We start from the raw sequence: 25,653 nt of genomic DNA on the forward strand, positions 1-25,653 counted from the left end.
CACTGCTCAACACCGCGTTATGAGCGGTTATGAGCGTTTGTGAGGTACTGCTTGTTGCGTCCTACAAAATCAGATTTACAGGTACATTTTTTGTCAATTATGTGTACGTTTGAGGTAAAGAATGATACCAATTAAATAGAATGGCGTGTTTGTGATATGGAAATATACTTGTCAAACTTGCCAAACATAATTAGTAAATCTAAATCTGTTGTTTTTCCAGATGACACCAGCATAATTATCAGGAATTTCAGCTCCCTATATTATGAAGACATTAAAATATATAAAAACATAAATAATTAGTTTAAAGCAAGTTTATTGACACTAAACTTCGATAAAATATATTTTATACAGTTTTTTTTTTCTAAGAATAGCTATGCATTGGATATGCATATTGACTATGGTAACAACCAGTTTGCGAAATCTACTAATACCAAATTTCCTGGATTATTTATTGACCATATGTTGTCATGGAAAGGACATTTCGATTGGCTTATGTCAAAATTAGGTTCAGCCTATAACGGAATCCGGACTGTTAAACCTTATATGTCACAGGAAACAAAAAGAAGTTAATCCCATGAAATGCTCTTTTTTCATGGGAAGTGTGAAAAATCGTCATTGTGGAAAATTAGGTTTCAGAAGTTCTTTTCTGTTCTTTACTGGGCATCTCATCCATTTGAGAAATACATATCTTTGGGTAGTAATTGTATTTCCAGAGTTTTTATTTGGAAATTTTATCAGGCACTGTTGGAAGAGACAGGCTAAACTTGTTTTATGCTTCAGCTAATCTGATGTGTTTATCAAATTGTGAGGTACACAAGTATTTGTTCTGGACTTCTGGAAAAAGTACAGGTGGACCGTAAGCGCCGAGCTTCAACTTGCAAACATAGAAATCATTTTTAGCAACTGCCTGAGAAATAAATTCCATTGCCTGAAATAATTACTTGATCGAACCCCAAGTTTTAAAGTTAACAAATCAAGCTCAGTTAAGGGAGGCAACATCGTTTGAAATCAACGGCTTGCAGAAGCTGGTGACTTCAAGTAGCAGTTGGATTTATTAATAATCTACAGGTCATAACTACAATTATTCAGTACACTATTGCAGCTTTACACAATATACAATCACTCCACTCTTTACCTCTTCAGTCTATCTGCACTAGTCTTCATGGGTTTATAACACGGGAGCTATAACAGTCTCACTAAATCATGCACTCCAAATATTACACATAATTAAAGTCTTCAAATCACATGTTCCTAAGGTATATACATTTTTAAATGCCTTTGAAAGTTATGTTCTGTAAGTATATTTTATTTCATGTTCATGCACTCACTACTTCCTCTGTGCTTACTAAATTTATTTGGATGTTTTATTGCAGGTTTCTGTAACATAAGCATGAGGGTAATATGGAATATTCAAGTTAATAATCATGGGTTTGGACTCTGAATCTGGAAAAATATCATGTGAGGAGTCTGGTATCGTAACAGCACTGAAAATGGTGGAAGAGGATGCAGTGGAGACTAATGAAGGGCAGATTGCAAAGACTCTTTCTGTATGCCCATATGAAGGATACAAACAGGTACACGGAGTTCTGGAATTATTTGCTTATGTTTCATTCTGCTACAGGGAGATTGAGAGCCAGTCACAGATCCTTTGGCTTGAGAGTAGAGACACATTATTTGCATTGTCTTGCACCATGTGCATTCAGACTCGTGGCATAGTCTGTGCACATTGCAGTTTTTCTCCAGTATCCTTGAACATCCACCAAGAAGTGAGTTTATGTGTTACATGACTGTCAGCAATAATTCCAAGCCCCTGGTACCACACTGAACATCTAGTTAGCCATGTTACGTTTGTCTAAATGCCATATTAGTGTTGCACAGTGAAACAAGTGTTCATGCATAACATTGAAAGTAAGGAAAAGATTCTGGCATAAATTTCATAAAATTACAGTTCCTCATAGAACAAGTGTTCATAGAATTGTGAATAAATTAAGACAGACAGGGTCATTACTGTCTTAAAAAAACAACAAGTTCTTACTGAGGAGAAGTTGGATGAAATCAGTGCTAGGCCTGAATTTCTCATTACAAATTCCTCAAACACCTTTAACAGAAGACTAAGCTTTAAAGTTGTGGGTTTCAGATTTTGCTCTTTTTCCATAAAGGAACTTAATCATGTGTTTATCAGCATTTTATGGAATTGCAAGGGATATGTGCATAACAGCAGGGACCATTTCCACCATCTCCTGTGATTTGGGTGGGTTTCGCTTATGATTTATTGGCCTGTACACTTGTTGACTGAGGTGGAGGTCCTGTCACTGATGCTTCAGTGTAGTTTGCATTGCAGATTGTGTTTTAAATTAAAACCTATTATTCAACAATATCCACAGTGTAGGTTATGTCCACTTTCCAAATAATTTTCCAGGAATGTTTACTCATATGTCCCTTAGTCTATTCCGATGCTGAAACATTCTCATCATCATCATCATCATTTATTTACATTCCATAAATCTACTACATATAGGATAAGGAATTAGTCATTGATAATACAAATAACACTACATAGAAATAATAATATAAATAACAATATAAGACATTCAGTACCATAATCACAGTTGATTATTGGAGTCAAATTTACAATCAAAGTATTCTTCCAAAGAATAAAACGAGTTCATCAACAAAAATCTTCTTAAAACAATTTTAAAATGTTTAACATCTTGAGCCAGGTTCCTTATATTAGGAGGAAGCCAATTAAAAACCTTAATACCATGGTAATACACTCCTTTCTGAAATACAGTCAACTTACATGTAGGATAATGGAATTTATTATTATATCTTGTATTCCTATTATATAACTCAGAATTTAACTTAAATTGATCTTTATTATTAACCACAAACATTGCAAGAGAAAATATATACTGAGATTGAAGGGGTAAAATTTCCAGTTCCCTGAACAATTCCCTACATGAATCTCTGTTCCCAGAGTTCATTATAATTCTAATCGCCCTTTTTTGCAACCTAAAGATATGAATACTATAAGGGGAATTACCCCAAAAAACCAAACCATAGGTCATAATTGAATGGAAGTAAGAAAGGTAAATCATTCTTAATGTACCCTGAGACATGTAAGATTTTAGTGCTTTAATCACGTAACATGCGGAGCCCAATCTAGACATTAACCAATCCACATGTCCACATTTCCTCCTGAAATGCATCCACAAACGGAGAGAAAAAAAACTGCTTTTGTTATAAGACTTGTTTCTAAAAGTTAACCCATAGAATATGACGGCTGGAATTTCCTCAAGGGTCAAAAGTAGGCCGGCATGCATAAATGCATTCACATAATAACTACAGCTTTTGAATACATACCTTCCAAATACATAATGTTTTAATCTTTTGACTGTGGTAGATCCCCCAAAATATGGCTCCCTTTATCCAAAATATCCCCACATCAGCACTTTTCCTTATAATTTGTTATTGCAAGCATTCATTTGGATTTCTGGAGCAGGAGTGCAGTGTTGTTGTTGATCTTGTTGCTGTTATCATTATTATCGTCGTCTTCATCATCATCATCATCATCATCATCATCATTGTTATAGTTATGTATATGTGTGTGTGTTTATATACATTGCCATATTACAATACAAAAAAAATGACATGCACATCATATAATTTATTAAATTTGATATTCCCATAGATTATTTATCATTTTAACAGGTAGCGATGATTTATGTTAGTGGATTTCTAAACATCTGCAAGTATGGAAATAAGGAAGAAGGAATTTATATTTTGGAACCCTAAAATATGCCATTTCAAAGATTAGTGTATTCTTGATTTTCTTTTCTTATCTAGGGATGTGTTAATAACTATATGATATTGCAAAGAAGAAAGGAGCTTGTGCCTGATGAAGCAGTGAGTTCTGTAATGCCAGGTATGTAAGATGGCAGCTGGCAACACCTTCTCTGTAGACTATAAATTAATCTAGTCAGGTATGACTGAATCTCTTACAATTTAAACAGGCCTGTAAAAAAGATTCTAAAGTTGACATAATTAGTTATTCCCATACATCTGGCTTGCAGGGAAGCATATTAATATGGTAAATTATTAATTTTATAAAAACATAAAAATATATGGTTTGCAGAAGTGTAAATCTTTGGAAAAAAAAAAAAACAGACCCACAATGACTAATACAGATAATTTCACTCTGTGACTTTTATTTTACAGGCACTTTTCCCGCATATTTTACACCTTGCATGGCATTATGTGACATTCAAATTTAGAAGTACAAAAGATATTTAGAAAATTTAAAACCAAAAATCTTAAAATGCCATTTTCAAAAAAATTATTCTGTAAATGGTGGATAGAATTGAAGCGTTTTGCTTCATGCAGATTTCTTGCTTGGCTTATTCTTAACCCTGAAGATGGAGGTGACATGTTCCTCTGAAATGTTGGTTGACTTGCAGGGACTATATGATGTCATATCCCAGATGATTTATCTATTCATAATGACCACTGTGAGAACCTCAAGTCCTGAATGGATAGAAATTACTAGCAATTTACCAAAAGACATCTGCCAGTTTGCTTCCTTAATATTTCATTAATCATTTACAATTTATACTGTATTTTTTTTATTATACTTGCTGCATATTGAGTGTGTGTTTCTTGCAGTCTTGATATATTGGTGGTTGTCACAGCAATATTAATACAGTATTAAATGATATATGATATGAATGATATAAAAATATACTGTAAAAATTGATATTTAAAATTTCAAACTAAAAGTTGTGTTAGGTTGCATGTAAACTTTAGCAGACATGTTGGTATGCTGAAGGGGGTTGTCGCATTATGTCCCGCCATGTTGTCGTGTAGTTTATAAATTCAGTGTTGTGGGATGCGATCTGTTCGTTATTTGTTGCGTTTCTCTTGGTTATCCAAGTTATATGTTTTAGAGTGGATCAGAGCATACCCCTACTAAGCTTATGTAGTTGCATGGACTAAGTGTTCCCTGTGTGCGGTATCCAGTTGTATACTTTAGAGTGGATCTGAGTGTAGCCCCTACTAAGTTTATGTATAACTTTATTTTTCCATCACAACACAACAACTAAGGAGTATCAAGGTCAATACCCAGCTATGCCTCATTACATGTTTCGGCCGTTAATGGCCATCATCAGGTGAATACAAATCAACAAACGTATACTATTGAACTGTAGTAAAATTAGATACAATGACAAAATATTAATTCTTTTGTGTAAAAATACAACTGTCATTTATATATAAAATTGAAGGTTATAATATAAAACAAGATTAAAATTGATGTTTTATAACATCTAATCAGTCGTATGTTTACTTTATACGTTCTGTGGACAAAATAAAAATATGAGATGGTATTGGAGGCTCATGACATTGCAAGTTAATTAATAGAGTAGAGGTGCCTCATCATACGAAAGAAAACGTCCGTACTGTATGAGGAGTAAACAACGACTAGACTGTGCAACTGCATAATTACATCACAGAACAGCATACTCAAATTGTGAGACAGTTGAGTGTTATGGCCTATATTGTCTGACCTGTTTGGAAATGTGGTCACTCATATGCATAAAATGAAATTGGGTTCTAAATGGGTCACGCTTCTGGATATGATAGTATGACACTGAATTCATAGTACAGTGGTGTTATAAGAATTCCATGTATTGAGTCTTAACCTTTCAGGTGGATGGATTATTATCCAATACTTATATCTGAACAGTAGTGTGAGGTAAAATAATCTTGAGTTACGAGTAGGTAAAGGATTTGTGAGAAGGTTGCTGTGACATCTGTAAGGGTACTGTCCACACACACTCTGGAGAGAGAGAGAGGAGAACTGTAAAAACCTTCTTCCAGATAGCTCTTAACCCTGCTGCTAGTCAGACAGCCATGTACAAGTACAAAACATTACATCTGATTTGTTCAAATCCAAACCAATCACTAATGGGACTAAGTTCCTCTTCCTTGGTTTTTGTTGTTTCTTGAAAACATTACCAGAATATGAAGAAAACAGTCTTCTGGGATGTGGCACCATGTAGATGTGGTGTTAACCGACGTTTTGGAGGAATGTATCGCCTCCATCTTCAGGGTAGAAGGAAAAATAATAAAATCAGCTAGCGAAGAGTCAGTGAAAACAGGTGCAAGCAGACTAATGTTGGAAATAAACTCAGCTATGTGAGAGCAGGAAAGGGGGGACAAGTCTACATGGGAAATCAGTGGAGAGGGAGAGGGGAAGTGTCTGGGACAGGAGCAAGGTTAGTGCAGGTATAGGATATTGTGTCAGGGAAGAAAGGCAAGGTTAATGGGAGGGCATTAACCCTTAAGCTGGGGGGATGCTATGTGAGTCAGTCATGGACTGTGTGGCCTTGTGGATCTGGCATCATGTCCCAGGGGGACTGACTCACATAGCATCCCCCCAACTTAAGGGTTAATGCCCTCCCATTAACCTTGCCTTTCTTCCCCGACACAATATCCTAAATCTGCTCTAACCTTGCTCCTGTTGCAGACCCTTCCCCTCTCCCTCTCCGCTGATCTCCCATGTAAACTTGTCCCCCCTTTCCTGCTCTCATATAGCTGAATTTATTTCCAACATTAGTCTGCTTGCACCTGTTCTCACTGTCTGTTCGTTAGCTGATTTTCTTATTTTTCCTTCTACCCTGAAGATGGAGGCGATACATTCCTCTGAAACGTCGGTTAACACCACATCTACATGGTGCCACATCCCAGAAGACTGCTTTCTTCATAGTCACCAACGTGAAAACCTCAAATCTTACATTACCAGAATAATTTCATCTCTATGGAACTGTTGAGTATAAGGAACCTTGATACGCATGTTAATTAAATACATGGATGTGTATGCTATCTTGTGTCTGCTTTTTTTTTTTTTTTTTTTTACAGAGTTTGTGCGTGATACATGCAAGAAAAGTCTCAAGAAAGGCAACTTGGAGCGTGTTTCTAATCACCAAGAGCTGTGTGAAAGGAAAAAATCTGCTTCCAGTAAATGTAATGAACATGTTAATAGTGAAACTAACAGGCAAAAATATGTGTCTCTTCATCACAGGAAAGAGTTCTTTTGTGATATATGTAAGAGAAGATCTGAGTCTAAGGAACTCATGCAGAGACACATGTCTCTTCATCAAGGAGAAGGATACTCATGTGACATATGCAGGAAAGTGTTCACCTCAAAGTATTATTTGAGAAACCACATAAATCTTCATTATGGAAGAGGATTCACTTGTGACATATGCAACAGAATGTTCCCAAACAAGCGTAACATGCTCAGACATAAGTCTCTTCATAATGAAGTTAAGTTGGCTTGTGACATATGCAAGAAAAATTTTACAAAAAATGAATGCAAGGAGAACCACATTTGTCTTCATGATGGAAAAGTGTTTGCATGTGATATATGTAAAACAGTGTTCTTAACAAGGCAAAACATTCAGAACCACATGTTTCATCATGTGAAGGTGTTTCCTTGTGAAATATGCAAGGAAGTGTTAACAAAAGAGGAATTTGTGCAGAAGCACGTGTCTTTTGCTGAAGCAGACGGGTTTCTGTGTGACTTATGTAAGAAAATGTTCACAAATAAGGCCAACTGGTCTAGACACATGTCGCTTTGTAGAGGAGAAGAGTTGCGTTGTGACATATGCAAGAAAATGTTCAGAAAAAAGGAATCTCTGCAGAACCACATGTCTCGTCATCATGGAAAAGGGTTTGCATGTGACATATGCAAGGAAGTTTTCACAACCAGTGAGAACATGCGTATACATATGTCTGTCCATAAAGTGGAAAAACTTCCTTATGACACATGCAAGTCAGTGTTTACAAGAAGGGACTGCCAGGAAGGACAGGTATCTCTTCGTATTGGGGAAGATTTTCCTGTTGACATATGCAAGGAAGATGTTGAAGTACAAAGATTTAATACTGGTCACAGAGAATCATCTGAAAATAGAATATTCTTTTGTCACTTGTGCAAAAAATATTTCAAACTGGAGTTTGTTGAAATACATATGTCTGTTCATCATGAATTATCTGGAGAAGGATTAACTTGTGATTGTTGCAATAAAGTATTCATGGAAAAGACTAGTCTGTGGAGACATTTGTTAATTCGCAAGGAAATGTCAGAAAGAAGAACGTATTTCTGCCCCCATAGGACCTGTTCAAAGTAAGTATTCCCATGGTGTAATGGCTAGAAATTGGCTTTTCCCCATATTATGTTCATGAATTTGATTCTTGCAAGGTCTGTGTCATGTTCTGTGGAGAATTAAGTGGTGCTGCATAAGTTTTCTTCCATGCATTGTTCTTCATATTGCCTACTCACACCATTGGTCTATTGAAAATGTGCTACTGCCAGTTTTGTCTTGGATCGTGCCATAGCTCTGGTGGTTAGTCATTGGTCACCCATCACAGTCACCCAGGTTTGAACCCAGGTCAGGTCATGCATTTGAAGCCAGGTCAGGTCATGCGTTTGAACCCAGGTCAGTCCATGCGAGATTTTTGTTGATGAAGTGGCACCGGGGTGGTTTTCTCTTAGCATTTTGGTTTCCCATGCAAATTGTCATTCCACCAACTGCTCCATGTTCATTAACCTTTTAGTGCCGAAGTGCCCCGTTTGTGCCAGTGGTGATTAAGGTCGTCATGGCCAAAGTACCCCGTTTTGTCCAGTTGGGCATTTAAACTCTGCTAGGGGAAGTGCGCGCTCACGTCGCTAGTAGAAGCGAATGTACAGTCCTAAATATTTAAATTTAAATGTAGTAATTACCAGAGAGACTTGAGTAAAGCCCTAATAGAAAAATTAAAATGATACCTAAATGAACAACNTCCATAGAAAGGCAATAAGCTTTTGCAGCTATAACAGAAGGTCTTAGCACTGAAGAAGGGACCCCTCTAGATTTCTCTTGAATAGCCATTCTTTCATTCTTCTGACCTTCAGTCAAAAGATTCGAAAATCCGAAGAGTGTAAGCAGGGCTAGCAGAAGACCAAATGATGTTATTGCTTCCATCTGTTTTATGACATCAGGGACTGCTAAAATTTGTCAAGTGTTAAAAACAGAAATGAATTTGTAATGCAGAACAAATTAGTGAAGAACTGAGAAATAATTTTTGCAGTACTCATCAAAATTAAAAGACAAAAAATTGAAAATGGAGTAAAATTTGTATAAAAAATTTCAAATCTTCCGTTATAATATGCGACAGTATGTTCTTTGCTGATACAGACAAAATTAATTCCATCCGTTTATCATAAAAATTTAGTTAGATACAGCATTTTTAAACAGAATGCTTAAAATTATTTAGGCGCACTAACATAAACGGACATTTAAACTCGGAGTACCAACGGGCATTTAAACGCGAACCAGCAGCGGGCATTTAAATAAACTCCGGCCAGATCAAGCTTACCACTGTTTCAGAAGTCCGCCGTTTAAAGGTTAATCGTCCTGTCATCCAGTGTTATATGGCTTCAGTTATGATAACATTGTTAAGTAACTAGCTAAAAAGAAGTTTTGTGTTACATGTGTAGGCTAGTTGTGAAGACATATGGATTATGTGAAATGTTTGAAAAGTTGTTGATCCATTATCCATAAGGCCCTAGGTATGGTTGTGTGTGATTGAGTGGTAATGCATGCAGAATGTGATGGTGTCATGGTGGGCTGAGGCGTACTTCAGTGTGTATAATAATTGAAGATTTCTGTCTCCTGGGACATAATGCCATGAGGCCAGTTGAGAGTGAACATATGTTTTGGAAAAACATGTTGTCTCCTTCATAGTTTAAGAATTGCTGGTTTCTTATTTGGCTCACTCTTCAGTCCTGAAGATGGAGGTTCCTCCAAAATGTCAGTTGTCTTTCAATGGATTACACAACATTATATCCCACATGATAGAATTTTTCTTAAGCACCACTATGAGAACCTCAACTTACAAGTATATGTTTATAATAGATGGAATAGTCAGGTGACATGTGGATGCCGAAGGATACTCAAAATATTGTATTTTAGCATCCTGTTGCACTAGCTTTATCTCTTAATATGTATGCACAGTACTAGTCTTTAGTGCAGCTACCTGATTCCTATTCCATGTCTTTTTACAAACTAAATGCCATGTTTTGGTCACACAGGGTCCATCGTCAAGTACCTGTGATCCACGTAAATTGATATGCTGTGTTTTATATCTTAGCCTGTGAGGGCTGTATATATAATTTTCTTTTTGTTGCTTAAATCAGTTATTTTGCTAAAATATTATTACTCTTAAAAGTATATAAAAACGTGCACATACAAGTATCCCTTGGTAGTACTCTTTATGCTCAACATTTTGTAAGGGTGTGTATTTCGTGCATCTTGGTTATGTACGTTTAGGTTTAGTGTTTGAAAATCAACATCGACAGAATGAGACTGTCATGCATTGAGAAGGAGTGTTTCAAAAAATCACACAACTACTGCAGCATAGGAAACAGCAGAACTGAATATTCATCTTGAAGATACTGTTTCCACAAAAACTGTATTATGTGAAATTCACACATCCAACATCCATGGTAGGACTGCAACAGCTGAACCTCTGATTACTGAAAATAATGCTCTGATGCATAAATGGTGGTGTCGCGACCATAAGAAACCCAGACATCAGACCACTGGAAACACACAAGTGGTATGGTCAGATAAGTTGTCCTTCACGCTGTTCTCTACAGTAGGAATAGATTATGTTTCGAGAACACCAAAGGAAGCCTACAATCAGAATACCTAGTTCCAACAGTGAACACAGAGGAGGTTCTGTGATGGTTTTGGCAGCAATATCCTGGTACAGTATTCTGTTGGTCTGATTACAAGGTGTGTCCCAAAAGTTATGAAATATATTTCTTTCCCGCACTCCTACTGGTCGGAGCGCGCTCTAACCGGTTGAGTTAGGGGGGGGGGAGGGCTTTAGCTTCACAGCGCGCCCAGTGTCAGTCTGCTCGAGCATCAGAGGCGTCAGTATCGCTGATTTAGTGCACCTGTTTTTTGTGACCACGTCACGGCGTGTGATGGCGGATACTTTCGAACAGCGTTGGGCGGTCAAGTTCTGCACAAAGCTCAACAAAAAAGCTGCCGAAACTCACAACCTGCTTAAGCAAGCCTACGGGGAGTCTGCTCTATCATATGTGCAAGTTACAAGGTGGGTGAAGAAGTTTAAGGAGGGCCAGGAAGGAGTGGAAGATGACCCCTGCTCTGGACAGCCATCAACAAGCCAAACCGATGAAAATGTGACTCGTGTGCGTGATTTGTTGAATACCAACCGTCGAATGACCGTCTGGTTGTTAGCCGACACTCTCAACATTCCAAAAACCATTGTGCATCGCATCGTTATGGACGAATTGAACATGTGAAAGGTGTGCGCCAAGCTGGTCCCCAAATTGTTGACGGACAAGCAAAAGGCCAATCGAGTGTTGATCGCGAGTGAATTGAAGGAACGTTTGGAAATTGAACCTCATTATTTAGACTGTGTTATTACCGGTGATGAAATGTGGACATTTGAGTACGACCCAGAAACGAAGCGCCAGAGTGCTGAATGGCACACCTCGGCTTCCCCGAAACCGAAGAAGGCGAAGATGAGCAAATCCAAAGTGAAAACAATGCTCATCATTTTTTTTGACGCCAAGGGTGTGGTCCACAAAGAGTTTTTACCCCAAGGACAAACCGTCAACGCTCACTACTACGTGGATGTTCTAGAAAGATTAAGGAAAAGGGTCATCGGCGTGCAAAAAGACATCGCCGCTAACTGGCGGCTGCATCATGGCAATGCGCCAAGCCACACGTCTCTGCTCGTCCGTGAGTTCCTGGTGAAGCACCACGTGGCAACGCTGCCGCAGCCACCCTACAGCCCCAACCTAGCTCCGGCCGACTTCTTTTTTGTTCCCGAGGATCAAGACTGCACTCAAAGGACGCTGTTTTGAAAGCATTCAGGCTATCCAAGCGGCCGTGACAACAGCTTTAAATGAGGTTCCGGTCGAGGCCTTTGAGGGGGCGTACCGGGCATGGGAGAGTNCAGTCATGGTTTGAAGAGCATGAAAGTGAACTCCAAAAAGTTCCCTGACCAGCCCAATCACTTGAGCTGAACATTATTGAACCATTCTGGTCAGTTTTGGAGACGAGAGTGAGGAACAGAGTCTCATCTCCAACATCTCTAATGCAACTTGAAGATTTTCTTTAAAAAAAATGGTATAAAATTCCACTAGAGACTGTTCAAAAGTTGTAGAAGTCCATTCCAAGAAGGAATGCACATGTACTAAAGGCAAGATATGGTTCAACACCATATTAATAAAGAAATATATACAATATCTGCAGTGTTTCCATTCTTTTGTCCAACCCTTGTATAATTTCTGCCAACAGCAAATCCACTGGTTAGTTTGTAGTACTGTCAAACTGAAAACAGTTTTGTTCCATCACTGTTTGTAGTGTGTGTAAGGTTTCTTTTGCTTATTTTCGTTGATTTCTGAGTTATTTTTAGTATATTACTAGTTATGGTCATACATAAGTACATACATAGTATGTTTTGATATATTAATGTACATGTTTTCTGTGTTGAAAGAACACAGTCACATATCTTTGTTATGTCTCGTGGTTTGTAAGTCTGTAATTATGTGAATTGAATTGCAAACATTGTATGTGCGTGGCAGGAACAGATAGCATTGTAATATTTTTGAAGTGGCATTTACCAAATGAAGTGCATAGACTGCTCATTAAAACACAAAGGGCAAACAGGAAGAACATTCAACACTAGATATGAACATTCATTCATTCATTCATCTGTAATCTGTCAAGACGACAGGCCCACAGTCTCTTCCAAAACAGTTCCTCCGCTTGATGCGATCTAGAGCTTTCTCCTTCAAATGAAAATATCCTCTTCTGTCCCCAAGGTCATCCAGTATCTTCTTACGTCTTATTCCTCGTGTTCTGGTCACTTCTATCTGCCACTCTGTCTTTCCTTCAATAACTTCTTTTAGAAGGCAGTTACCGCGTAAGATATGACCAATCCAATTAGCCTTCCGTTTTCTTATTTCGTGAAGGATATTCCTCTGCTCACTGACTCTAAATAACACTTCATTTCTCACATAATCGGTCCAACTGATCTTCTCCATCCTTATCCAACACCACATTTCGAAGCTTTCCAGGTTATTCTGATCTACTGCCCTAAGTGTCCAAGTTTCAGCCCCATACAAAGCAATGCTTCAAACAGCATTTCACTAGTTTCACTATCCAGAATTGCTGGTGTTATTTCTGATGGAACATGGATGAGCCATTAGAAATAACACCAGCAATTCTGGATATTCAAACCACAAACTACGCACAGGAGACACAAATGGAACCAAAACTGACACCATGGACATTATAAAAATGGTGCAAATGGGCAGTCACTTAAATAGTATAAAAGAAACAAAAGGTAAGGTAAGGTAAAGTAAGAAGTGAACGGAGAAGTTCATGGAGGTAGGCCTAGGGCCACTGGGGCTGTAGTGCCAAGGAAAAAAAAAAGGTAAGGTAAGGTAAAGTTGTCCCTGTACTTACCTAATTAAGAACTGTACCATGAAATCATATGAGGGTGTTGAGGTATAGCTGTACCATTCTTGACCTTGGCATTAGATGGAGGTGAGTGATGACCTTCACGCCCCTGCCACTTTACCCCTGGGGAAGCCTGAGAACCCATTGGATAGGAGGCTGGGTGGGCTCCAGAGTCATACTGGATGCTATGCAGTAGAGAAACATCTTGCCCAAGCCAAGATTCAAGCTCTGGCCTTCCAGCCTGTAGCCCATCGCTATACTGACTCCTTGAGAAAAATACCACCTTCATAAAATAAGTAAAAACAATATACATATGAATGACACATGAAGTTACAAAACCCCATATTCTAAACCCTGTATGAATTCTACACTAGATGGCAGTGCACACTCCCATCCTTTTCCCAACAAACTGGAACCAACCACACAAAATGTTCATAATCCGTACACATACAGAACAGACCAACTCAGCATGGAGTTGATATCCACACACTACCACAACAGTCACAAATACACATTAATTAAATAATGCAAACAAACATCTAATATATAGTAATATGGTCGTTACATTATATATATATATATATAAAATTATTAACACAGTAAAATTATTACTTATCACAGAAAACACCCACGCCTGACACAACCAGAAACAGCACAGGGAAATGAGCAATTCTATGAACTTTAAAAGATTTTAAAATTAAAATAATAATGCATTCACATGTAACATACTACGATGACAGTGCAACAGGTTTAGCAAGAGTGTATGTGCCTCATGATGGCTGAGTTAAGCTGAAATATGTTGTAATAACATATCTAAAAATTCAGTGATATTGTAAGGATGTTGAGGGAAATGCAATGGTATAGGACTGGGCTTTTGTGTTCATGACATTAGATTTTGGGGTTGTGTTGCCAGATGTTCATTACATTGATGATCATAATGAATGTTGTACTACCACTGCTATTGCTTTTGCTCCAAATATAATAATGGAAAACATAAACAATTTAATTGTGGGTGCATAATGAATGGACTTTTAAATAGGTTAGAGAGAAGGATCCCATTCTAGAACTGAACCTTTTGTACAGAAATACAGTTTACTTTACATTTATTATTTTCTGTTGATCCATACTGGTACAACCATTAGATATAGAAAAGTCAAAAACGAATACAAGACAGTACAATAATAATAATAATAATAATAATAATAATAAGACATGCAGTCGTTAGAAGGTTTTGTTGAGAAAGAAAATGAAAATAATAGAACACTATAAATATTGTTATAGTGATGTTAGTATTACCATCAGAAATGCTTATCTAATTTAATGCATATTTATTCCATTGTAAAATTCTGTCGATCCAATCTAGGCTACAAATACACCTGACGGATCTAGAACCAGTCACAGACAAGTAACTGAAATACACATGCTGTGAAAATAAGCATAGGTTAAATCAAACAATAAACCAAACTGTTTATCTTCCTACTTTAATATTAAACATAACATCTTAAATTTAATATTGTAAAAAATCATCATACCAAAAGGTAGATGATAACATATTGCATAAAAAATTCTTTCACAGTATAAAAAGAATGCCCATGCAAATAATTTGTTTTGATTGTTGATGCATTCTATATCCAGTGGTGTTACAACTTGTTTCTTGCCCTGTAATTGGATCTACTTGAATATAAGAATAAATTATTATTATTATAATGCTTTTTTAAAGCTTTTAATATCACATGCCAAGTCCTTAATGCCAGCAGGAAGGTGATCTTAATGCCTGCATAGGCAGGATTTTTATGACACATCATAAAGTGAGTTGTTACTTGAAAAAAATTAGAATTATTCCTGGTATTAAAATTATGTATTTCAGAATTTTGTCTAAACGATTTATTGGTAACCATAAACATAGCCAAGGAGAGCATGTACTGGGATGCTAGAGGTGGTATATTTAAAATTATGTTTGGAATGCTTGTCTTTTTTTTTCTCTCTCTCTTCTCTAGATCCTTCAGAAGCAATAGGAAACTCATGAACCACATCAAAAGTTTCCATGATGGAAAGAAATTCGAAAGCACTCACATGGGCCAAATCAAGGATGCGTCTTCCAAAGTAAGTGACATTAGGTATATAGAGCATTTACATTAGTCACACCAGAGAGCTGTGTTCAAAAGTGACAAGTAGTTTATGTAAAGCACTATAGGTCAGATTAAGGAGGTATGTAGCATTAGATATACAAAGTCACATGAAGGATCTGTTTTCAAAAGTAAGTGACATTAGATATGTAAAGCACTTTTGTTGTACCAAGGAGTTGTGTTCAGAAGTAAGTGGCATGTATATAAAACACAATTTATATAGGTCACACGAAGGAGCTTCTTCAGAATAAACTGACATTCAGTATGTAAAGTATAGTCCACTTATATACATAACATCAGGGACAAAAGTAGATGGTATTAAGTAATATTAAGTAATAATTAAGTAATTGTGTGTTTTTGGTCATTGTAACTGTTTTCTGATCAGCCACACTTCAATTGTAATTGTGGACTGTAGGAAAGTGATTGACCCAACTAAGATGTACTTTATTCAGTTCTACTAATTTAATGTTTAACATTTAATTTTTAACTTTTAACTTTAAATTTTAACATACTTTAAGATATATGCCTTCAAATGCAACAAAATATGTACTCTATTTTATTTATGTGTCCATGTTAGTCAAACAAGTCAATAATGATGATATATTTTCATATAAGCCACTAGTAGATGATCATTTTGATTGAAGCATGTAGTGGTATCTGTAATAAAAACAAATATTAACACATTAGTTTTATTTACGCACAGGCTGTTGTGTTAACATCCACATTAGTACCCTTAATGCTACACAACAGGATGCAAGCAACGAAGATATTTATGTCTATTTAAAAGAGATTTATGCATAAAATGCTTAATGACGTTAAAACCTAGCATAATAATATGGCAGAAAAGAGAGAGTGTAAATATGGTATTGCATATTGTGGAAGACAGTGCAGTGTGGAAGTAGGATTACCCAGATCTTTTTTGCATCTATTTATTTTGTCTTTATGCATATTCGTAAGCTCTGTGTATGTGTGCGTGCACACATGTTGCTCAGCTGACAAAAGAGAATGTATTGCTATAGTCTTGGTTGGTTTTATGAACTGTTGAACTATATGCTGCTTTGTGTTAAAAATTTTGAACATTCTTTTTTCCACAGAAGTTGAGTATATAATGGGAGGATGAATGAAATTAAGAAATTAATGTTATCTACAATAAATGGACATGAAGACTGTAAACACATTTGGACCATCTTAGAACATTTGTTTTTATTATTATTGAATTAGATATCTGTGGATGCCCTAAATTACATCTGTTTGTATCCCTACAGGTATAATAATGTTTACATGATAAAATCTTACAGGTAACTACTGCATCTAAGGCTGGCAGGAAGAAAGGAGAATGTCTGCAAGAAGATATTGAAAATTTGCCTGCTCTGATGGTTGCACCAAAAGAATATAAACAAAGGAAAAAAGGAATGAAGACACATGGTGAAAATCCACTTACAACATTAATTACTTCACAAAAATGTATAAATAAAAGAGAATGGCTGAAGGAAAAAGAGAACATTCTGCATGAATTACTGAATTTAGAATCTCCAAAATCTAAAAGGGAAAGGAATAAGACCTGCAAAAGTGTCACAATTGAGGCTGTGCCATTAGATGATGTACGGGAAAATGGTGATGCTGCAACAGCAGCGCTGCGGAATGCAGAGGCACAAGTAAGAAATAACATGTAATGGCAGTTCCTATGCAATGAAGAGCATTCCAAACTAAAGAACTTGGTTGAATCAATAGCTGAACAGCACTTAACACAGTACTATTTGAATGGTTGTGGAACATACACATATTCATATGTATTACCTACTTCAAAAAGCTCTAAAATAATGTTATATTGTAGCATCCTGTTGCACGTTGTTTATAAGTATCAAATACCTCTGATATTCTGTCTTACATGCAACACTCTTAAAAAATTGTTTACAAGTTTACATTTACATTTATTTTTCATTTCATGGATCCAATCATCTCCCTGTAGGGCTGGATATAAAACATGTCACATATTACAAATTCATGATGACTACACATCATTTGTCCTTTGTCCAATAAAATATAAAACCAAGCCTCAGACAGAATAGCTCAAGTTATCAGGACAACACACATAGGTCGTGGAAATACCACAATCAAGTTCACACCTTGCCATTCGACACACACTCGCAAGCCATATCATCCAAACAGTTACATTATAAAATATTAAAATTCATAATAAAAAACAGACATCATACATACTACTGCACTTACAACAAGCAAGTCTCAACAATGTATAATTCAGGGACACAGACCATTTATTAACTCTTAACTTTTGAGCCCCTTACATGCTCGACAAATACATCAATGAAGTAAAATGCGTTACTTTGCAAATAATTTCGTAAAACAAACCTAAATTGCTTTTTATCATTTTTTAAAACTGTGATATTTGATGGCAGAGTATTAAATAGCTTGATGCCTGAATAATACACCTCTCTCTGATAGGATGATAAATGTTTTGAAGGTATGTGAAGGTGGTCATTCCTTCTGGTACCAATCACATATACAGAGTTATTGGTTTGAAACTTATCCAAATTATTAACAACAGATGTTATCAATGAGAGCAAGTATACACATGGCATTGGCAGTATGTCAAGCTTTTTAAATAGATCTCTACATGTATGAGTTGGGCCCACTCCCATCTTTATTCTTATTGTTTTCTTTTGTATAACAAAGACCTTATGACTGTGTGATGTATTTCCCCAATATATTATTCCATATTTCACCAATGAATGATAATATGCATAATATACAGCTTTAAGGTTATTAATATTTAATATATAGGATAATTTACACACTAGAAAACCAGCTGTGCTCAACTTGTGAAGCAAAAAATCGATATGTCCCTTACAGGTCAGATGATTGTCCAGCTGCAAACTGAGAAATTTTATCATTTCTACTTCTTTTAGCTTTTTGTTAAAAAAGAATGTACATAGAGGGTAGCTTGTAGTTGCTGTTGGTGTGAATTCTATCATTTTTGTTTTATCCAGATTCAACACTAATTGATTATTTTGAAACTACGTAAACATATGATTGAAAACAACATCCAATTTTGTTTTGTTGTAATCACTCACAACACTCGCAGCTAAAAAGGGAACACACATCACAGGACACGGTTTACACAGAATATAAGAAAAACGACCCCCATAGTAGAAGAACCACACACAAGTTTTAATTAAAACACATAAGATGAATAATCTTAACAAGTTTTAGTGTGTGTAAATTTATTATAGTTGATGAATACACACTTTTTAAATACTTTTTCAATAATTTTATAAAGACATATAAAGGCAAGCAATGCAATAGATTAGCGTAATTAGGGCACCTGATGATGGCACTATGTTGCCGAAACATGTTGTGAAGTAACAGGTGAAATTGAGTGCACTACAAGATGGCCACTATATACATATCATGGATGTCAGGTACGTTAGTAGTAGTTATTATATTTTAATATATGAATTCATATAAAGTGCAGTTCAGTAGTTTGAGAACGTTTGTTAAAGTGTACTGCCTGATGATGGCTTTATAAGCTGAAGCATGTAACACACACTCATACTTTTAAGACTAATATACTTGTTATACACTAAATGTAAATGAGATTTTGAGAGTTGTTGCATTGAGATGGAAAACAATGACTAAGTATAGGTTAATACAACAGGATGCATTCCTTGAAGATTACCAAGCTAAATTTCATATACCACTCTGAATCCTTAAAAAAGACACTATTTATGACAACATGTAAGAGTTTAATCCTTTTGTTATCATACTTTAAACAAAATGTGTTGTTTTGAACACAGGAAACTGAAAGAATTAAGAGATATGTTTTTAAGAATTTAGAGTTATGGGAAAAAATAATGAAACTCATTCTTATCAATGAATTTTTATAAAATTACTGTATTTTGTTTTATTCACCCATTTTGTGTTTGATGTAAGTTAAATGGTTGGAAAGGGGTTGGAAGTCTATTGCCACTAACATCGATTAAAAAATAAGTGAAAAAAAAAACTGAAGCAAAATCTCTTAATATAAATTAGCCAGTAGTTACTACTATGAGTTTCTTCCCATGAATTTGCAAAATAAAGCCACATCAAGTGAACATATTTTTCAGGCTAAACCATGTAATACAGAGAAAGACAAACTAAATGTCTTGTGTTTCAGAAAAGATATAACGGAGTAGATTCATATAATTTTCTAACTGATGTACGGGACTGGATACATGTTATGAAAAGGATAATGGAAGAAATGTTTCCCATGGTTAAGCCTTCATGTTTGTAAACAGCAAATGTCAATGGACAGTATACTGCATTGCATTCTTAATGCAGAAGGAAGGATTGTGGTAAGTTCTCTGTTGATACTGTCAGATCATTGAGTGTAACATGGAACCCCCACTTTCTTATGTATTGTCACATGTTAGTGACTAGACATGGGGCTTGGATTGATAAATTGATTTAATGGATGCTTGTAGCTCACAATTACAGAAGATTATAAGAGTCTCAGTAATTTATGCACACTATAAATCACTCCAAATACAGCACATCTGTGTGTTATCATATTATTAGTTGGTGCTAGGTAACAGCTGCTAATGATGGAGATTCCGTACTGCCAACCACATAGTCTAACTGCTCACTTGTAGCTCATGACTGTCAGTATGGTAAAATGCTGCTGGACCTCACCGAGAGAGACCGAAGGCTTCCAGAGCCATCAGGCTGAAAATGAAGTCATGAGTCCTGTCCCATGGGCAACTGGCATCCTCGCTTCAGCATCACTGGTGGCCCTTGAGGCTGTCCATGGGTTCTTCCTGCTGCACCACTGTGACTCTGTCACACCGAGCTGCTGCTGCCTCGCTGTTTCTCTTCATAGAGGGATTAATGTGGTTGTGCCACATGGCCTTACAGTGGCTCTTCATTGCCCATTCATAGCATGTGGCACCTCAGGTCCAAGGATATGGGTGCACAAGACATCAGTTGCAGGATGAACTCATTGGTGATATTGGTGATGAATACCCAAGTCAAATTCATCTTTACTGATGCTTCATTCAGGATGAGGAGGATTTGTCCTAATGCCGTCTGCAGGACATACAGCATGGACAGGTGTATCCCTGGCAGTCTCATGGTGAAGTCTGGTCTGACGTTGCCCCTTTCCATCCAGCACCTGCTCATTTTCTGTGGGTCTGTTAATTCTTCATGTCCATTCCATTAGTTTCTTGAGCATTGTTTGTCACTTCTTGCTGGTTCCTGTTTGTTCTTCGAGTGTCGGTCGTTTACTATCCAGCACAGGTCATCAGGTTCATGTGAGCAATTCTTTCAAAAGTGGCAGGTGCTCCCACAGTGCCAGCATATAAGCTGTTAGTAACCTCTTTGTTCTATTGGGGGGCGGGCTGGCTTCTCCAGAATGTCCTGGCCGTTGTTTACCAAACTATGGAGGGTGATCCAGCTGGTATGTTGGTTGCCTTCTGATTGAGGGCCTCACTGAGTGTCTTCTTGCCCCCCAAGAGTAGCTGCCATCTTATATCTCATCCTCTTATCCCATCAACGATGCACAGGCAGCTTATGTACTAATTAGATGTTCAGGTACAGGGTGAATCGTATAGAACTGGCCCGATGAATTTGTTAATAATTCCGCAGGTGATGCATATAACTGCTCACAATTACGACATAATAATCTGTGAGCAGTGCTGAGTCGAATGGTGTGTGCATGATCCGGGAAGTGGCAGCCCTTATGCTGCAAGGTCAAGGACAATCCCGAAACTTGTCTGCAGTGCGCAGGCGACAGTCATGGAGTACACTGTTGAACAGTGAGTGTTTCTAGTGCCTACTTGAAGACGGGGGACACATTCAAAACCTGCTCTGATCACGGCACACAATCCAAGATAAGATATGTGTAAATTACTTTAATATCTGTATGGTATATTTTATATTACAGTTCATTTCATCGGGCCGGTTCTATATGAATCACCCTGTAGTTCAACATGGGCATGATGAGCCAAATGGTCGATGACAGTGGCGAAGTCCTGCAGGGTTCCCCAACAAGTTGTGTTTTTCTTTTTAGTTAACAGTGGCATGCTGCTTCAAGGTGGTGGTGGTTGTAATGATTTTCAAGCCTCTCAGTAACTTCTTTGTACATCGCTCCAGTAGGAATACCATGTAGTATGTGGGCAGGCAGCTCATTCAAGGCATTGATGATGTATGTAGCTTTCTTGTGGGGCGTCCAGTAGTGGTGCTGTTCCACATTCTTCACCTGCTATTGGAACATGGCACGTGAAGTCAGTCTGTGAAACTTAGGTGGCTGCTTCATGCCTGTGCCAGTTCCTATTCTCCTGCAAGATCCAAGCTTATCCTGAGCTTCAGTTCCTCCTGTTCCACACTGTGTGCTTTCTGCTAGGATCTTTTGCTTCTATGTTGATTTGAGTCTCTAGGATCCAGAGATTCAGCTGCTCATGAAGATCCTTTGTATCTGCTGTGAGGGACATTGTTACTGCTTTTAAACCCAGCTGCATTTCTTCAGTCTTCATATTGAGTTCCTCGCAGAGGTCCTGTGTCCATTGGTCAACAGATGACAGGAAGTGCTCCACTCAATTTTCATTATATCTTTTAGTTCGGACCAATTGGAGCTTACTCCCTGCCTTCATCTTTTCTTGACCAGTCCTTATGGCCTTGATATCAGCCATTACCTTGTGTTGAGTGGCTTGCTGTTCACATACTCGTATTGAAGTTTTCAGTTAATTTAAGGTTTTATATGTAATGTTATGTATGTATGTCCCCAGCCTAATGGTAAATTACTTGTATGAGTCATTGATTAGGCTCTCTTCCATCTTAAAAAGACATCATGTGGGAATTCTCTCTGCATTCATGATACCAGGAATTTTGAAGTATGAATATCACTTACTGAATAATCAGTATCATTTACCCATCTTTGAAAGCATGAAGAGAATAGCTGTTGAATTTAACTTTAATTTTAATTTTACCAGGTTCTTAATAATAGCTAAGATTAACTCATGAAGACATATTTATAACACTGTAATAATGTAGGGAGAGTGTAAAGTTGCTTTACAACTTTTAGAGGATATCTGTGGTATATGCAATAGCAGTTATGACCTTGTTTAAGTCTCTGACATGCTTAGGCAGAAATGGGTAGAACATAATATCTTTCACACATACCCAGAAGCAGTTATTCATCAGAGTTAAGTCTATAAAGTGAGGTGTATTTGCAGTTTGACCACATCACCAAAGCCACTGACCTGAGAAATGACAACATAGAAACTGTGATATGGAAATGAGGTATGCTATCTTGCTGAAAAGTTGGATGTTTCTCTGCTTTGTCTTCATCACTGAAAAGAATGAGAAAATTTTCTAAGCAGGAGGTTCATTAGCATACTGTACATAGAATTTTCTCTGAACTTGGTTATCAGACTGTATCTTTGGAATCAGAAACACACTGAGCTCACTGTGCACCATTAAATTTCACCATTTTGCTTTCTGCTCTTTGAGTGTTAGCAGTAGTGGTATGATCACTGGAAGTAAACAACTTTAACACTATCACTATCCAGTGATATAACACATGTCAGATGTAATTAAACAGGAAATCTCTTGTAGGTACTGAAAGTTATGATGATACTGTGTGCTAATTCTATACGTAATATTTTTTTCAGATCTTTTTCGTAATCCTGTCAACATGTGCTTACCTGTTTTTTCTATATTGTAATTTGTTTTATATGTGGAATTTGTAGTTCTTTCATAATGTTTTGTTTTCTTTTACAGTGTGGAAGGCTGTCTTCTGCACGCGCATATTGCTGCTGATATCGTCTCTCCCTAATGGACATTATTGTCCAGAGCACTAAAACTCTGCTGCCTGCTGCTGTGGAAACCTGAGGATTTTCTCAAAAGTTTCACAGTGGAAATGTCCTGATATATGTGATGAGGAGCATTTTTCCCACAAAACATTTTTATGGTGACTACCTCAGCATTGTAGGAGACAGGCTGAAAGATACTCCTGTACTGTCTAATTGCCAAGACCTATACGACTTTTATGAGGACCAGAATTCTTAATGACTGACATCATCAAGAAGCATAGATATTGGTTTGCCATGTTGAATGTTACTTGCGCTGTTGTATGGTTCTTTATGTTCACAGTTAATTTGTACCTTATTATGTCGATCAAATTCAATTCATCTTTGTATAGTGCTCAATACTCGGCCTAAATATTTTGTCTATTATACCCTACACTACAATTTTAAGCAATTATAAACACCAGATGATGGTTGCAAATGACTGAAACATGCAGCAAAATAACACCTTAATAAAGCTGAGTTTATATACAATAATTTAGTAAAACAATCAAATTGTTGTGATTGACAGACATATTCATGTAGAAGCAATAAATGTTCACCATTTTTGCATGTGTGCGTGTGTATGCAAGAATCCTCTATAAGCACGCAGACTCTTGAGAAAACTTATGAAACAAATAGTATGAACTTTATTTTGGTTGCAAGGTAGAGAATCATGAAAAGACGTCTGAACCCCATATATGCTATATTATATGTGTAAGACTTCTAACGAGCTAAGTGGGTCTGGCCAAATGCTTGCTATTCCCACGATATGGAGAGAGTTCACAAAACAATTAACAGATTAATACTACTGAATAACATTTATATTATGCAGCACTGGAAAGCCTAAACACAAGGTGCAATATCAAGATTTACCATCAACATATTTCGTGCCTGAAACTGGCAGGAAAGTTTTGCCAGTACCAAGGCTGCCAGAAACAGGGAGTCTAGAGTATGAAAATGATGACTTTTAACATAGTGTAATGACAGTAAGTTAACACATTGCTGATCAACTGTCTGAATCATTTTGATCATCGACAGGGCCTTATTTAATAGCTCAAGCACACCTGAGCGATATTGTCTCTGGCCTTAGTTTATCAAAAAATCAATCTGAATATTGGCTTATAGATTTTAGGATTGGAATCTTCTAGAAAATGCTTTATGATATTGTAGAATGTAGGCCCATTGTTAAGTAATGACTCTTTAAAGAATGCCCATTGCTGGGCAACAGATTCCTATCATGCACCAATGTACTGTCTGGGAAATGGTGCTGTCTATGCAGTCCGTGTGAGATGTTATAACCAGGACAGTTAGTGAGTTAGTGCAGTGCTGTGCAGGGAATTGAAGAGTTGGTTGGTGAGTTCGAACTGCAATTCAGTTATTGTGAGCTGTTGCTCTTAGAAGTTGGTAGCTGAGGAATGAGGATAGTTCAGGAACCCAGAGTAATGGGAATGTCCACTGTTGAAAGCCATTATCAGGCAACAACTGGTGAAGACACTGCAGACTGAGAAGACTTAGTATGTGCTGCAGTGAACTGCAGAGTGTGTGAATTGGCAGAAGCACTATGGTCGCTTGTAGTTATAATCTGTAAATGGTCATTAAATCCAGTTACCAATCCAAACTCTGTCTATAATCACTCCATAAAATCATGACAGTATTTTTGTTTTTCTCAGAAAGGAAAGTTAGTGTGCTGTAAGGAACGCGCACTCTCATGGAAGCCCTTGGTGAAAAATATGATCCAAATATATAGAACTCATTTATCAAGTTTGTGAAGCTTAATTAAGAAATATTCAATTGCAACAGCAAATGCTATTCATGTGCAGGAATTCTACGAAAATCTTCACTTTTTTGTAAAATATATCTGACACTACACCTGTGGAGAGTTGAAAGCGATTGCAATTCTTCTCACTGAGTTAAAGCTAGGGCTGTACGTTTATGATATTCTGTTGTTTCATCTGTAATATAACAGCAGATTTTAAAAATACTATGTGTACACTTAACAGCTTCGTTCAGCAGAAGGAATCATAAATGATGCATAGCATTTAGATTCTTAAAATTAGTTGTATGAAAAGAAAATTAGCTAATTTGAAAAAGTGAAGAGATATTCTGTAATACGAATGTCCCTCTGTTCAAAGTTTACATGGCCTG

At 36.9% G+C, this 25,653-nt stretch overlaps 1 protein-coding gene across 2 annotated transcripts; it reads left to right on the forward strand.

Annotated features, from left to right (window-relative positions):
* Window positions 1-24,078, forward strand: LOC111862731 (zinc finger protein draculin). Of its 2 annotated transcripts, none has more exons than XM_023848360.2 (8): window positions 1-81; window positions 1,374-1,574; window positions 3,847-3,925; window positions 6,916-8,182; window positions 15,539-15,644; window positions 16,966-17,322; window positions 19,842-20,019; window positions 23,441-24,078. In XM_023848360.2, the coding sequence occupies exons 2-7, from the start codon at window positions 1,425-1,427 to the stop codon at window positions 19,956-19,958; spliced, it is 2,076 nt and encodes a 691-aa protein (XP_023704128.1). In that variant the 5' UTR covers window positions 1-81; window positions 1,374-1,424; the 3' UTR covers window positions 19,959-20,019; window positions 23,441-24,078. The 2 variants fall into 2 exon arrangements, with proteins under 2 accessions (XP_023704128.1, XP_023704130.1); XM_023848362.2 differs by lacking the exon at window positions 1-81 and adding an exon at window positions 539-629.
* Window positions 24,079-25,653: the final 1,575 nt, after the last annotated feature.

This window comes from Cryptotermes secundus, unplaced genomic scaffold, assembly GCF_002891405.2.
Source record: "Cryptotermes secundus unplaced genomic scaffold, Csec_1.0 scaffold5, whole genome shotgun sequence".
Classification (NCBI taxonomy): Eukaryota; Metazoa; Arthropoda; class Insecta; order Blattodea; family Kalotermitidae; genus Cryptotermes; species Cryptotermes secundus.

Bases quoted from the DNA above. Each gene is read 5' to 3' on its own strand.
- LOC111862731 (XM_023848360.2), top strand. From the start codon at position 1,425: ATGGGTTTGGACTCTGAATCTGGAAAAATATCATGTGAGGAGTCTGGT. The intron at 1,575-3,846 runs GTACACGGAGTT...TTTCTTATCTAG, and splicing joins CATATGAAGGATACAAACAG to GGATGTGTTAATAACTATAT. The intron at 8,183-15,538 runs GTAAGTATTCCC...TCTCTTCTCTAG, and splicing joins CCCCATAGGACCTGTTCAAA to ATCCTTCAGAAGCAATAGGA.